The sequence below is a fragment of the Dermochelys coriacea genome, chromosome 8 (assembly GCF_009764565.3).
Source record: "Dermochelys coriacea isolate rDerCor1 chromosome 8, rDerCor1.pri.v4, whole genome shotgun sequence".
Classification (NCBI taxonomy): domain Eukaryota; kingdom Metazoa; phylum Chordata; order Testudines; family Dermochelyidae; genus Dermochelys; species Dermochelys coriacea.
The window spans coordinates 34829268-34845036 of record NC_050075.1 but is presented as its reverse complement, the minus strand read 5'-3'; the positions used below and the strand labels follow the sequence as shown (position 1 = coordinate 34845036).

The 15769-nt window shown below is 37.4% G+C and overlaps 1 protein-coding gene across 3 annotated transcripts in view; it reads right to left on the bottom strand.

Moving 5' to 3' along the window:
* The window catches only part of CTNNA1 (catenin alpha 1), a 189162-nt gene that overhangs the window by 10500 nt on the left and 162893 nt on the right, over window positions 1–15769 (bottom strand). For all 3 annotated transcript variants that reach the window (XM_038412232.2, XM_043520096.1, XM_043520097.1), the window contains 5 exons: window positions 14143–14343; window positions 9711–9862; window positions 6006–6116; window positions 3727–3908; window positions 2862–2967 (listed from right to left, as the gene is read on the bottom strand). In XM_038412232.2, the coding sequence (XP_038268160.1) occupies window positions 2862–2967; window positions 3727–3908; window positions 6006–6116; window positions 9711–9862; window positions 14143–14343 (752 nt within the window). The remainder of the gene's footprint in view (window positions 1–2861; window positions 2968–3726; window positions 3909–6005; window positions 6117–9710; window positions 9863–14142; window positions 14344–15769) is intronic.

Genomic DNA, 15769 nt, shown 5'->3' with positions numbered 1-15769 from the left:
TTTTTACAAGACCTCCTAAAAAATGGAACAAAACTTTCTTAAAGAAAACAAGGCCTCTCCATTGGAATTTGCTTACTAACAGAAAGCAACTGATAGGTTCAAGTTGGTGAGGCAGAGCCATTTTCCTTTCCAGCATGATACCCCCATTTTAGAATCTGAACATTGTAATTTTTGTGGGTTAAACCTTGACACTGTGCCAGTGACCCAGAGAGCAAATTCCACTACATGCATGATACATGAGTTTTGCATCATGCAGTTACAAAACCCGTAAGAGGACGTTTAGTGGAGGAAAAATGATTATTGATACTGGATAATGATTTTGGCCACACAAAGCAGCAGCAGTCAAATGAGAAAGCACTAATCCTACATCAGAATACAGTTTTCCAAAAGCAGCCTTACATTGTGTGAGCATTAGGCATAATCAAAATCTTGCCTAATGTAAGGGTGCTAGGAAAGACTGCTATTACTTTATTGGAAAGCTGGGGAAATGCATAAGCTTTCCCTGCTGGTTCACTGTGATTTCACAAATTGGCAATTGATATACCTCCTACAACTATCAAATATTGGAAGCAACAGAAATATTGTCAGAGTGATTTGTAAGTGTTCTCGTAGAGACAGGAGAATTAATTTTATGAGAACCTCCATTGTGCTGCAATCATTTCAATTTCTTGAGGTATTTGCAACTTACTAATATTCCCCCCATTCAAAAAAATCCTGATATTTTGAGTGAAAGATGAAACACCTTTGGGGAAATCTGAAGCTAGACACTTTTCAGCTGATTTGAAATACCTTTGATAATAGCACATTTCCTTTGAGGCCATAAAAGCTATAAAACTATCTGAGAGCAGGAGTTAGGATTTTCTGACACACTAACATGAGGGGCATGATTCACCTAGTGCCATGTGGTTAACAAAACATGATAGTGCACCCCTTAGTTCAGTTCCCACTCTGCATATGAAGGCATAACACTCCATTGAAATGGCTGTATTGCAAGTCTTCTGTAATTTGTCAAATAGTTCTACATTAACAGATTACTGAACTTATTTCTATAGGTACATCCACACTTTATGGGGACATGCAGAGCACAGCCACTACACACACAGCTACCATGGGTATAAATAGCAGCGTAGACTGAGAGGCATGGCCTAGGTGACAAGAACAGAGCGTCCCTGCTGCTGAAGCCTTTCCCTCCCGTCCGAGCCTCTCCCTGCCATATGTAGTTACATATGCCCTGCATGCTGCTGCAAGTGTAGCCAAGACCTATGAGTATGCAAGCAGACTCAATGAAACATATAAACTGAAAGCTTTAGAAGAATATAGGGTTTGAAAAAAGTTATAGTCTTGCCAATATGACTAACAGTCACCTCCTGCTTGTCTCCCCATCTCCTCACGATACCTGTTAATTTTTAAAAAATGACTTTTCCAATCAAAGTAATCCAAAATATGCATTTAAGGAGTTTTATTGTCCATTTGTTGTGAGAGCACATGATGGCTTTTCATCATCTGCAGTGTGTGCGTGGAACACTATTTTAATTTGTAACAGAAGACTTCAGCTAACAGAGTTCACTAGATTTCAGAAAGCAAGCTAATTCTGAAATCTTGCCCTGCTTGTCTGAGGAGGTGGCATCTCCCCATTCTTCACCTTAATGCCATAACGTCACTCACTGCTGACAAGTGGGCGGGGGGTGGAGAATCCATTTGAAGCAGACTTTCCATACTATCCCATTGAGCTGCTGGCAATTTATTAATATTGAACATTCAGTAAAACTAATACATTTATATCAGTCACAATAACTGTCTCTGGAAGCTGGATGAAACAATTAAAACATCTGCATTCTTTTTCAAGAATTAATTCTTGTTTAAATAAAAACATTTGTCTCATTTTTGAATCACATGCTGTGAATTTGTATTCAGAGAGAGAGAGAGACTGAAAAAAAACTCCTTAGCTCTGTGCAAAAGTAAAGCTTGGTTAACGACAAACCTCAAACCTAAGCTATTTATATTTCACGGTCTCTCAGGATCACCAACTATCATGAACACCACAGATTTCTTTAGTCTTAGTTAGATGTCTGTGCTTATCGGATAACATTTTTGATAAAACAAGATTTTTGTTTTATTGCGATTGTCACTGTGGTATGAATATCTTGCATGATGACATGAGCACTTAGTTCATTACATGACTGATCAAGCTAAACCCTGTTAACATTTCTGTGACAAAGCAAAGCTCCATTGACAGTCCTCTTGCCAATGGGCTTGAAGCAGCCGAGTTCAAGTACAGAATAAGGAAACAGCTGCCTACCCTGCTGACACTGTAGTGCAATATTAGTGGGAATGGTGGTCCTCTTATTTGATAAAACACAATTTTGATTCTGCCCATCTCTCTCGTATATCCATATATAAGATAGAGATCCTGTGGAGCATTTCAAATATAACTCACTGATAACTCTACTCTCAAACATCTCCACAGAAACAGGAAGATTAAAATCAAGGCTGTGCCTGATCATTGCTGGGAGCATAATGATCTTTACTGTGTTGCCTAGAGAGTCACATTGTTGCTTTGCGAAGCACTCGGGAATATCTTGAGTATGACAAAAAAAAATTATATTCTTTTCAGCTAATAAAAAGAAACTAGGTGCTTGATTTAAAACAATGAGCTGTTAAAAGTATTTTTGCTGTATGCATTCAGGAGTTTATGTTGATGGGGTAGCAAAGCAGTTGGGAGAAACAAGGTCAGAAGAGCTGTATTCAGGAAGTGATTGTAGAAAACTAGGTAAGTACTTAAGCCAAATGTTCTCAAGGATCCACACACACAACAATTACTCAGTTGTGATGGAGGCTTATGAAAATGAATGACTACTTACATGGTCAGCAATAGCCCGTCCTAGCTTGTCCATCCTTGACCCAGCCTCTGCAATTTTCTTGGCAGCACTAATCACATCTGATGTATTTTTTAGTGGTCCTTTACCTCTGCAAAACAAAGCAGATTCTACTTTTTGGCACCAAAAACAAGCATGTTGCTTCTCTCATATATTCAGTTTTTCAGACTCCCTAACTGAACTGTATTCACACAGGTAAGGTGGACTCTCATAATAAAAATAAGCAAATCACAGGAAAGTTATCACACATGCCATAGTGTATCAATAGCTCTCTCATTTGTAAGTCAAGTTTCCTCAATGAGTTCACAAATCATCTTTGTCAAGTCTATAAAGGGCCCATGTTTTGTGAAAAAACCCCTGCTTTTTAGGCTATATATACCTATTGTTTCAAGCAATGTAATATACTATTATATATGGTAATACTTCAAAAGTTTTATGTGTTCTGTGACTATCCTGTTTTTATGGAATCAATGCCTGAGAAAAACATTATCAGCTTAAATAAAACCTTTACTGTTAAATTTCAAACCACAAGACAAGTTTAAACATGTTCAGGAAAACAACCCTAGTCCAGATTCGTGAACAAACAAACTAATTCATTATCTGGTCAATTTATGACAATTTGTAAGTTTTGAAAACTACACATCAGTACACTTACTGATGTGTAGTTTTTAAATTAAAAACACACCGACAATACTGTTACTTCAAAGCTAAAATTGTAAAAATGCAGGAATTTCAAATATTTGCACTTAGAAAAGTTAGGGTTATATTGGCCATGGCATCTTACTGAGAGAAGATGAACATCTGAGAAAGTTAGCACGTGTATAAGTTTAAGTATGAGAAAGAGACTCACCTGGTGAAGTCTGTCATTTCCATCATAATCATACACATTTGTTTTGCCAATACAATAATATCATTACCGCTGTCATCCCATTTTGATACTTCAGCATCCAATTTACTCTTCTCTTCCTGGAAGCTTGCTACTTGCTCAGCAATTTTAGCTTTTTGCTCTTGAGGGAGTTGAGCCATGATAGCCTGAAAAAGTGATTTTCCATATTTCCTTATTCAGTTATTCGTAAAAAGGACTTTTTTGAATAGTGTCACTAATAACCAATCTAAGTGATGCACATACAGATAACCTTTAATAGGCCCATTTCTCCTCATCTTGAGCCAAACGTTTACGACTATATGATTATCTACCAACATTACAGAATAAGGGTTACCTGGAAAGCTGCTGGGTTGATTTTTCAAGAACTGTAATCATGTTTAATAAAATTGCTAGACTCCTTCAAAGAAGTTTAAGGTGTAAGACAGTATTTTCCTTTCCCTTTTCACAAAGGAAAGTTGTGTGAATGGAGGACAGATTATCTGTGTGTGTGAAATACAATAGTTTTAATGACAAGCTATCAGGGTGGATAAAAAAAATCAATGCTTTTTTAAAATTAAAATCAGATTTTATTTTAAGTTTTTCATTATGAAAATAAACCTGTTTAAAATGAAATCTGACCTAAACTTATCTAAATGTTTCAAAAGATTATAATAAATCCATAAGCCTCTAATAAAATCTCTGAGTTAAAGTCTGCTCTTCTACATAAAGAAAGAACCGAGGAAAACATCGAACTTTGGAGGCCAAGCTTTATAAATACAACCCAATAGGTCATGTGCTGTGTTAAGGGCTTGATCCTGGGGGAGGGTCCAAAGGGCAGTGCTACTGGCTGCAACAGACTAACAAAGTCATCACAGGTGTTGGGACCCAGCCTCTGACTCAAGGAGACACCATCATATATCTCTTCAGAATTACCCACTACGCCCACCTGGGTGGTCTCACTTGTATTTTATAGCTTCTCCCTGCTGAGCTCTGATTGGCTCAGTTCTTAAGTTATGAATATTTTTGTATTTCTTACTGCACACACGGAAAAACACCCATCTTCCCTGTGACTACCAGCCCTTGCTTCTGGACAGTTCTGGGCACTTAAAAGTAAATGGCCTTGGAGCGAGCGAGCGAGCGTGTGTACACACAGAGATACAAACAGAAATCCATCAACTGCCTCCCTCTATTGCTAAACAAATACTTATACAAATACAGATACTGCAGTACAAAAGGCATGTGGGTTACATGAGCAAAAATCTTGGACTGCTATTTTGTTTTTCTGAGGATAGGGGTGGTGGGAAAGTTAGGGAACAAGGGAGAAGAAGCAGAACGTGCAACCAGAAAGGAGAAACACTGGTATCAAAGGAGGACACTGGGAAGAAGGGAAAACATTCTTCAGGGCACAGACTCTAGTGTTGAAATCAACACCAGGGAACTGGAGAAAAAACTGTCATGGCTGCAGGTCATAAAAGAGACCCTATTTGGAAATATTTTCAAGAAATTCCTCTACCTCTATGTAAAAAAAGGAACATGTGGCCAAACAAACTATGCAAACAAAGATGCAAGCCCTGGCTGTCAGAATGAAACAGCATTAAGAAGAATGCTTCTCAGAAGGCAATGTCTTTCAAGATGACGTGGGACTTGTCTGAACAATCTGGATCAACTGGTTAATAAACTTTTTGCACTATTCTTATGGACTACCAGAAATCTTTTGTGGCATCAGCCCAAAAGCATAAAACACAACAGTGGAATAAATGCAACAGTAAAGGCTGTATTACTTTAATATACCATTTCTAGTTTTTAACTGTCATAGGAAAGGAAGCTGGCTTGAATAATTTTTTGAGGCTGCTGTTTCTAGTTTGTTTCTAGTCTGCAGTTCCAACAACCAGGGAAAAAAAGAACACATCAATTTGCCACAGATAGACTTGTTTACCAGCCAAAAATTCACATGCCTAAAAAAATGGGAGCAACCATTTCAGATCTGTGATGTGAAAGTCTACAGTAGTTTATCTATATCAAGAGGATTCTGGTCTTTCAGAATACCCAAAACAAAGCAGACACTGATATTTTTAAAATGTAATGTTTCTCTTAGCTGCCTTTTGAGGCAGTGGAAATGTAGAGATTAATGTCAGTTTTCTGACCTAGCATTCCAAGAGAGAAATAGAACCAGGCTTCTTAAGTGACAAATTTAAAAATTGGATTTTCAGAACAAGTTAAACTGTTTCTTGTAGAAGATGTAATGTTTAAAATGTTTTCCTTACTCTTGCACTTTGCCCAGCAATGAGCTGATCGTCTTCAGTTTGAACACTTGTTCTGCTTCTGACATCAAAGTCTTCAGTCTCAAAATCAGAGTCATCCAACTCTTCAGGAGTCTAAGAAGAAAAAAGTATAATTCATCACAAGTCAATCAAGATCAACAGAAGTGAATCAATCTTTCCACAACCAATAAAAAATACCTTCTGGTCAGCTGTTTAACATCAGGGGTAGGAGGAGGACACAGAATAACTACAGTGCATTATTTAGGCTTTCAACTGAGGGCAAGTCAGAATTCTCTCCAGTTTATGTTATTGTATGACTATATGTCTGACCGCTCGAACCTGAAGTTTACATTTAAATAATTGCAGAGGGCCCTAAAATGTGTGCTAAACATGGAATAAGGTTAAAGGAGCGTATTCAAGATTTGGACTATATGAAAAGACAGTTACACGGAATCCAAATGACATAAAGGTATACCTTGTGCTTAATTGCTTTATTCAGAGAGCCCACATCAAAACTCAAGTCCGAACATCATCTTTTAAAGCCTATTTCAGAATAGCAGCTGTTCTACTGTTTAGGACAATTAAAAATCAAAGCTTAACAGGATTACAGTAGCTACAGTAAACCAAAATTTATTCTTACCATCCTCCAGGCAAAACTTAAAATTTGCAGTTAATAGGGTCAATTTTATGTTATAGGCTAAGCTCAGCTGACCTAATTCCCATTTGGAGTTTATTTTTGCTGCTGTCAGTATACAGCTGAAACTGCAGCAAAATTTTAAACATCTGTTTATATTAAAATACTACATCTTTACCTAGGCTGACACATTTTTATGACAATTTTGCAGGGCTGTAGTAAGAAGGAACTTGACTGAAGAGTGCAATATTTGCTATTAACAGGTTTAAAGATGTAAGTAGTTCTTACCTGCTACTTTCCTACAATTTAATTTTTATAATGTGTTTTCCAATACAGGCATCTTGCAATACAAAGGAAGATTATGGATGGTTGTGTTAACCATTTAGCCAAAAATGCAGGCTGGTCAAGTAAGCTTGTACTGAACCTGGTGCCCTTCCCAGCCCCCACTTTAAATAAGAGATTTTTTCATTTCCACATACGAATGTGAGAGCACATGTGAATAACTACCTTAGTGTGTCAGAGTAAAGGCATGTAAGGTACTATTCTCTAAGCAAATGGGGAAATATTCTTGTGTGTTTGTACTGTTTTTGGTTACCAAAACACCTGGAGATACAACTGAATACTGAAGCAATATTAAATGTATTTTATTATCTGAAGGACTATGTACAAAAGACTTATCACTCAGATGAATGCTCTGAGTATGTTCACTCATCTCTCAATACTTTCTTAACTTACCTTTTTATTATTTACTCCTGTTAGAGCCTCAGATGTAACCCAGCTAACCGGATTCTTTTCTAGTTTAGGTATCACTAATGCTAACTATGTGTTAACAGAACCTACTTCTATCAAAGCCTGAGCCAGAAAGAATGCAGCCTGACTTTCAGAACCCAGGTTGAGAATCCATGGTTATCTTTCGACTCTAAAATGGAGCAAATCTGAGATGAAGACCGAGAACATTAAAACAATGGCACAGAAAAAACTTGCAACAGTTCAGTGGAGAAAGTAGAGTGAAGGCATTTTTGCCCCCCACAAGCTCCTTTGTGGGTTAATTTTAGTCTTGGAATTAACTGAAAATGTGAGGTACAAGGCAACTACAGCATTTAGCATTTGACTTTTCATTCTGTTACCACTGAATAATACGGTTAGTCAAAACTAAATGAACTTCTTCCATTGAAACAGTGGAGATAATGCACACTAACATGACAATGACAGCTGTGCAGCTTTATTGTTTCAGATCATAACCTCTTCTCCATGTTCCCACTCTCCACCAATCTCGGTGATTTCCTGTACTGCAAATTAAAGATAACAAATCCAAGTGAATACATGAGAGGTTTCTGATGTGTAGTTGTGTCTTGCAACATGGACTCTAGAAGGGAAGTATTTACCTTTATAGAAGAAAAAAGGGTTCTGCTCATGCACGAAGATTTTAGCTTTGAAAAAAAATATTACTTAAAAGAAATCAAAAAACTCAATTAGGCTTTTCAGTGACTTTTCCTCCAAGGATATGTGAAGCATCAGTCAACAGATGTCCCCATTTAGACCCTAGTTTCAACTTTAAATGGCTTGTTTGCACCGACTTTGCTCAGCAGCATTCCTTTTCAGAGCAGGGTTGCTTCTGAATTCCAATTTGAAACAGAAAAGCCTGTAAAAATGGTGCTGCTTCTGTTATCTCAGTTTTAAGGGCTCTATTTTATTCTAAGTAAGTTCTACAACTCAAGCCCTTCAGCAGACAAACACTCAGGTGTTTTAATGTTTTGACTTTTTTTAGGTCACTGATATGTCACCACTGAATGAACTGCCTTTAGCTACTGGCAATTGCAATATAGCCATGGAATCCTATCATCATAAACGTGGCTTCTCCCCAGCACAGATGAGCAGCATGAGGGAAAATGTCAGGATTCCTGGCCCTGCCAGCTCTGCTGATTGCTGAATGCATAGAATTAGCAGCTATACCTTCTTGTCCTGAGCAACAAGACTCATAGAAGGGGATGAATAAAATTAATTTGTAGCATGTCCAGGAAACGGGATCCCAACTAATAACAGTGCTCCATGGAAAAAGGAGTATATATCAAAGTGTCTTAAACTGCAATAGTTTCTCACTTTTTCTCTGCCCTCCCTTAGGTTTTAGTTTAAGCAAGCAAAGGTAGCACATGAATATTATGATGGTTGTTACAGTCAGTGATGTGCTGGGGTTACATTCTGCAAATTTACCCACCAAGACATTTGGAACCAATGGACAATATGAAACCTCTACAGAAAAGGCTGATTTCCAGCCTAACACAAATTGTCTTGGGTAGAGAAACATTCACTGTTGAGGCATGGGAAGACGGGGAGAGGAATAGAAAACCTTAAATCCATTTTGCTATCACTAAGCCCTGGTTCATATTAAGGTATGAAAAGCCCACATGTAAGCCTGATACTTTTTTGCGCCTTCAAATCACTGCAGGTACCCTTTTGCACCTTCAAGTAATACCATTTAGATGACTGCTTCCTTATCAGGTAGGGAGACATCCAAGTTTAATTAATTGCATTTGCAAATTGCAGGCACAGAAAAGGAAATGAAATTTTTACAAGGTAGCCCCCATTTATCTATGCCACCTGGTTTCTCAGGTTCTCTGAGAACAAGGTGAGTTTCAATACCCAGATCACCTAACCTCATCTTCAAGAAACTGATATGAAATTTTTGTAAAGTTTATTTAAGATTTGAGAAATTAAATTGGAAGTTTCTTTTCTTTAAATAAAATATAAAGTCAAACCATAGCAAGAGTTAATTTGCTATTGTCTAAACCAAAGGTCATTAGTTTTAGCATATATATATAAGGCACGCAATATTGCATTATGAACAGATGCATTATTAAGGATGTTTAGCACTTCAGCTCTAATTATCAGTGATGTCCAGACCTATTTGGTGAAGTTTGCGTTTTAAGATTAAAACATACAGCAGACATTTCAAAGTCCTCTATAAAGTGATTAACAGCTTTTAGATTCATATATTTTCTTAAGTTCAATAAATGCTTAGTAAAGTAAATGAAAGTAGAATGCTGTAAAAATAAGTGAAATACAAAGTCACTCACTCTGATCATCAGTACAGCTTTTCTGATATCCCGAATTCCATCATACACCAATCGTGAAGCATCAATAAATTCGTTTTCATCCATTGGCTGAGCAGGGTCAGAACTAAGTGCTTCCACAGCAGCTTCCACTTGCTCAGTAAAACGGGGCATAACTGAATTAAGAAAACAAGCAAGTCAAGCACATTTGGCAGTGGTGCCCCTACTCCCCCAGCCCCAATGTACTCGAATGAAAGACGGTTAAGTTCTGTGGTACTCAGGTTGACATTAGAAATTCTGTAGCAGCTTCAGTTAATTTTAAAAATGGAGGTCATCAAAGACAGAAAAGCTAACAATAATCAGTTAATAGCTCAGGTTTTCTTTTGATATTAATTGCAGTTTACTTTATGATGTCATCACATTTTTAGCTTCAAATATGCTCCACATCTGCATGGCAGAGGATGTTGGGGGAAAAACCAGGAGTTTATAGTACTATACCTAAGTGGTATGGGAGGCAGTTGGGGATTGTGGGATAAGAAGGAAGTATTTGCTAAAAATGATCAGCAGGGATATACTTAAGAGCCAACTTAAAACTAAACCTGAAAATGACATTTTAATACTCTACTGTAACAAAGGGCATTCATAACCTTCAACAGCTTTTGTTTCAGGCTCTACATGGACTCAGGAATAGAACACTGGATTGGTTACCATCCGTTTTTTCAGTGCTCTCTTTGGTTTTGGGGCCTGGGTTGGTTTTTTTTTTTTTTTTTTCTTTTCCCAAGCTCTCATGATTGCAATTTTAAAGACACAAAAGGTCAAATTCTGGAGCATAATTCTGTGAAATAGTATGGAGCAACGCAAGTCATTGGACCCTGCAAGTCCATATCATAAGTCCAAATTCAGAAGTGGTACAAACACGGCATATATTTTTCTACAAGCATTAAGACACAGAGAACAGAAGTTTTATAAGGGACTTCACCTGAATCAGAATATTAATTTTGTAATTATTTCTTCCAAATTCAAAACAAGCCTGAATAGACAAAGTTTAATGCCCACTGGGATGTTCTGTATAGATCGAGTTAAAAAAAAAAATTCTTCAGTTATGCCTTTCCAGAGCCAGGCCCCTCTAATCTAGCTTTACATGTCACTGGTAACCAAGGACTGCTAGCACTTGGCCAAAGTGACACAGAGTTTTGCAGTGGCAACAGAAGTAAGAAGATGTGTGTCATAATTCAACATGGATAAGACCACCTTTTAAATCTTTGCTCATTGGTTGGGACTTGCATCCCCTGACCTCTTCAGAAAAGAAGAAGATTAAATATTTTCAGCCATTGAGTGATCAATAAGACATTTGTTCATCATTAAGTAACTTCATTATTGACTTAAGCCAGTCATTCAACCAAAATAAAATCCTGATTCAGCAGCCTCTTTGCACAGAGCTCCATTGACTTTAAATTGGGGCTGTCAAGTGATTAAACAAAATTAATTGCGATTAATCATGTTGTTAAACAATAATGGAAATACCATTTTGGATGTTTTCTACATTTTCAAATATATTGATTTCAATTACAACACAGAATACAAAGTGTACAGTGCTCACTTTATATTTATTCTTGATTACATATACTTGCACAGTAAAAAACAAAAGAAATAGTATTTTTCAATTCTCTATCATGAAAGTTGAATTTATAAATGTGGAATTATGTACAAAAAAAATTGCATTGAAAAATAAAATAAAGTCCACTCAGTCCAACTTCAGTCAATCGCTCAGACAAACAAACTTGGTTACAATTTGCAGGAGATAATGCTGCCTGTTTCTTGTTTACAATGTCATCTGAAAGTGAGAACAGGCATTTGCATGGCGCTGTTGTAGCCAACGTTGCAAGATATTTATGTGCCAGATGCGCTAAAGATTCATATGTCCCTTCATCTTCAACTACCATTCCATAGGACATGTGTCCATGCTGATGATGGGTTCTGCTCGATAATGATCCAAAGCAGAGCGGACCGATCCATGTTCATTTTCATCATCATGAGTCAGATGTCACCAGCAGAAGGTTGATTTTCCTTTTTGGTGATTCGGGTTCTGTAGTCTCCATATCTGAGTGTTGCTCTTCTAAGACTTCTGAAAGCATGTGCCATACCTTGTCCCTCTCGGATTTTGGAAGGCACTTCTGATTTTTAAACGTTGAGTCAAGAGTTGTAGCTATTTTTAGAAATCTCACATTGGTATCTTTGCGTTTGGTCAAATTTTCTGTGAAAGTGTTCTGAAAACAAACACGTGCTGGTCATCCGAGGCTGCTATAACATGAAACACATGGCAGAATGCAGGTAAAACAGAGCAGGAGACGTACAGTTCTCCCCACAAGGAGATCAGTCAGAAATTTAATTAACGCATTATTTTTTAATGAGCATCATCAGCATGGAAGCATATCCTCTGGAATGACAGCCAAAACATGAAGGGACATACAAATATTTAGCATATCTGGCACACAAATACCTTGCAACACCAGCTACAAAAGTGCCATGCAAACATCTGTTCTCACTTTCAGGTGACACTAAATAAGAAGCAGGCAGCAGCATCTCCTGTAAATGTAAGCAAACTTGTTTGTCTTAGCAATTGGCTGAACAAGAAGTAGGACCGAATGGACTTGTAGGTGCTAAAAAGTTGTACATTATTTTGTTTGAGAGCAGTTATATAGCAAAAAAAAAATCTGCATTTGTAAGTTGCACTTTCATGATCAAGAGATTGCACTACAGTACTTAGATTCATAGATACTAAGGTCAGAAGGGACCATCATCATCATCCAGTCTGACCTCCTGCACAACGCAGGCCACAGAATCTCACCCACCCACTCCTGCGAAAAACCTCACCTATGTCTGAGCTAGTGAAGTCCTCAAATCGTAGTTGAAAAGACTTCAAGGAGCAGAGAATCCTCCAGCAAGTGACCCGTGCCCCATGCTACGGAGGAAAGCGAAAAACCTCCAGGGCCACTTCCAATCTGCCCTGGAGGAAAATTCCTTCCTGACCTCAAATATGGCAATCAGCTAAACCCTGAGCATATGGGCAAGATTCACCAGCCAGATACTACAGAAAATTCTTTCCTGGGTAACTCAGATCCCACCCATCTAATATCCCATCACACACCATTAGGCCTATTTACCATGAATATTTAAAGATCAATTAATTACCAAAATCCCGTTATCCCATCATACTATCTCCTCCATAAACTTATCGAGTAGAATCTTAAAACCAGATAGATCTTTTGCCCCCACTGCTTCCCTTGGAAGGCTATTCCAAAACTTCACTCCTCTGATGGTTAGAAACCTTCATCTAATTTCAAGTCTAAACTTCCCGGTGGCCAGTTTATACCCATTTGTTCTTGTGTCCGCATTGGTACTGAGCTTAAATAATTCCTCTCCCTCTCCGGTATTTATCCCTCTGATATATTTATAGAGAGCAATCATATCTCCCCTCAACCTTCTTTTAGTTAAGCTACACAAGCTAAGCTCCTTGAGTCTCCTTTCATAAGACAAGTTTTCCATTCCTCGGATCATCCTAGTAGCCCTTCTCTGTACCTGTTCCAGTTTGAATTCATCCTTTTTAAACATGGGAGACCAGAACTGCACACAGTATTCCAAGTGAGGTCTCACTAGTGTCTTGTATAACAGTACTAAAACCTCCTTATCCCTACTGGAAATACCTCTCCTGATGCATCCCAAGACTGCATTAGCTTTTTTCACAGCCATATCACATTGGCAGCTCATAGTCATCCTATGATCAACCAATACTCCAAGGTCCTTCTCCTCCTCCATTACTTCTAATTGACGCGTCCCCAACTTATAACTAAAATTCTTGTTATTAATCCCTAAATGCATAACCTTACACTTCTCACTATTAAATTTCATCCTATTACTATTACTCCAGTTTACAAGGTCATCCAGATCCTCCTGTATAATATCCCGATCCTTCTCTGAATTGGCAATACCTCCCAGCTTTGTATCATCTGCAAACTTTATTAGTACACTCCTACTTGTATGAGGTGAATTGAAAAATACCATTTCTTTTATTTTTAAAGTCCAAATATTTGTAATAAAAATAATATAGTGAGCACTGTACACTTTGTATTCTATGTTGTAATAGAATCAATATATTTGAAAATGCAGAAAAACATCCAAAAATATTTAATAAATTTCAATCGGTATTCTATTGTTTAACAGTGTGATTAATCACAATAATTTTTTTTAATCATGATTAATTTTTTTGAGTTAATCGTGTGAGTTAACTGTGATTAATTGACAGCCCTACTTTGAATAGAAATTCTGCACAGACAGGTTTTATGAAATTGAAACCTTATTCTTGTAAGTTGCATGAATATGTTTTTACCCATTTACCATTGTAGTTATATGCCGTTTGAACCCATACATCAGTATTGAACACTATTTATATTCCTACCTGTATTGGACAACAACTTTGTTGCTTCTAGCACCTTTTCTGTGTAGACTCCAGGTTCATAGTTATCCATTTCGGAAGTTACAACATGAATGACTCTAGCTGCACGTCCACGAATTGCACCAGCTGTTCGGTCTAAACCATCAACATCTTTTTCTTGGAGAGCAATGACACATTTGTTTACATCTTCTAAAATATGATTCTCTGGTGGCAAAAGAAGAAGTATTTAGACGTGTGTGTACACACATGTATGTACGTATGTACACCCTCCCCCCCCAATACAGTTTTTCAGCTGCATGTGAAGTGGTTTTTTACCCACGAAAGCTTATGCCCAAATAAATCTGTTAGTCTTTAAGGTGCCACCGAACTCCTTGTTGTTTTTGTGGATACAGACTAATACGGCTACCCCGATAGTTTTCAGCACATGAAGCTTCAATACCTTCTCTTTAAAATAAGCTTCAACCACACTTTCTGAAGCATTAACAATATTTTAAATCAAGTTTGTCGCAATCAGTGGGCAGGTGCCTCTCCAAACTGGCTGTCAAAATCCTAGTCCACATACTATGTGGAATCCAAATTTATCCCAGTCCTAGGGCTTGGTTGTATCAACACAAGAGTTGAGAGTTCAGCTCATGCCTACCCAGCCTTGTCTACTCTGAGATTCCTTCCTCACTAGTTCACACCCTTTCCACTTGCCTTGTATGTGGATGGAATAATGAGCCATCTTGCCTCTGACTCATCCAACCCTTTTAATTTTCTACGAGATCAACATCTCTTAACAGGATAAGGTGTTTCTAGTATACATTACTAGCTTTGGACAAACCTGCTATATAAGTCTACAAATACAAATCACAATTTTGCTACACAAGATCATCAAATGATTAATCCCCACCCTATTTTGAAATTAGACAATCAAATGGAACAGTATCTGGAAGATCTCACTTTCAGGCTCCTTCATTCTTTCAACAAAAACCTCAGTTATGAATACCAGAGTTATGGACTGATCAGTCAACCACACATCTCATTTGGAACCAGAAGTACACAATCAGGCAGCAGCAGAAACCAAAAAAAGAGCAAATACAGTACAATACTGTGTTAAATGTAAAATAAAGGGAAAGTTTAAAGAAAGATCTGATAAGGTAAGGAAACAGGTTCTGTGCTGGTTTCATTTAAATTAAGATGGTTAAAAGCAGCATTTTCCTTCTGCATAATATAATTTTGAGATTAAGTTATCTAAGTTAAAGTTTAGCTGTAAACTTTTGAAAGAACCACCATAATGTTTTTTTCAGAATTACGAACAGCCTCCATTCCCGAGGTGTTTGTAACTCTGGAGTTCTATTGTAGATATTATTCACCGGTTCATAAGAGAACGGAAATACTCCAGTTTTGTGATTTTTGTATTTGCTTTTAAAGTAAGGAATCTGAGATTAACTATTGATTGAGAAAGTTACAAAATGCTCAAATAAAAATCAATAGTGAAACATGCAGTTACTACTCCTGAGGGAATTCTGCACCCCAGAAATAAAAATTCTGCATACAGTTATTAAAACTCTGAAAAATGTTGCACATTATATTTGTCAATAAATGTGTAGGCTCCAAGGTGGCAACGGGAAGCACAGGCTACTGGCTG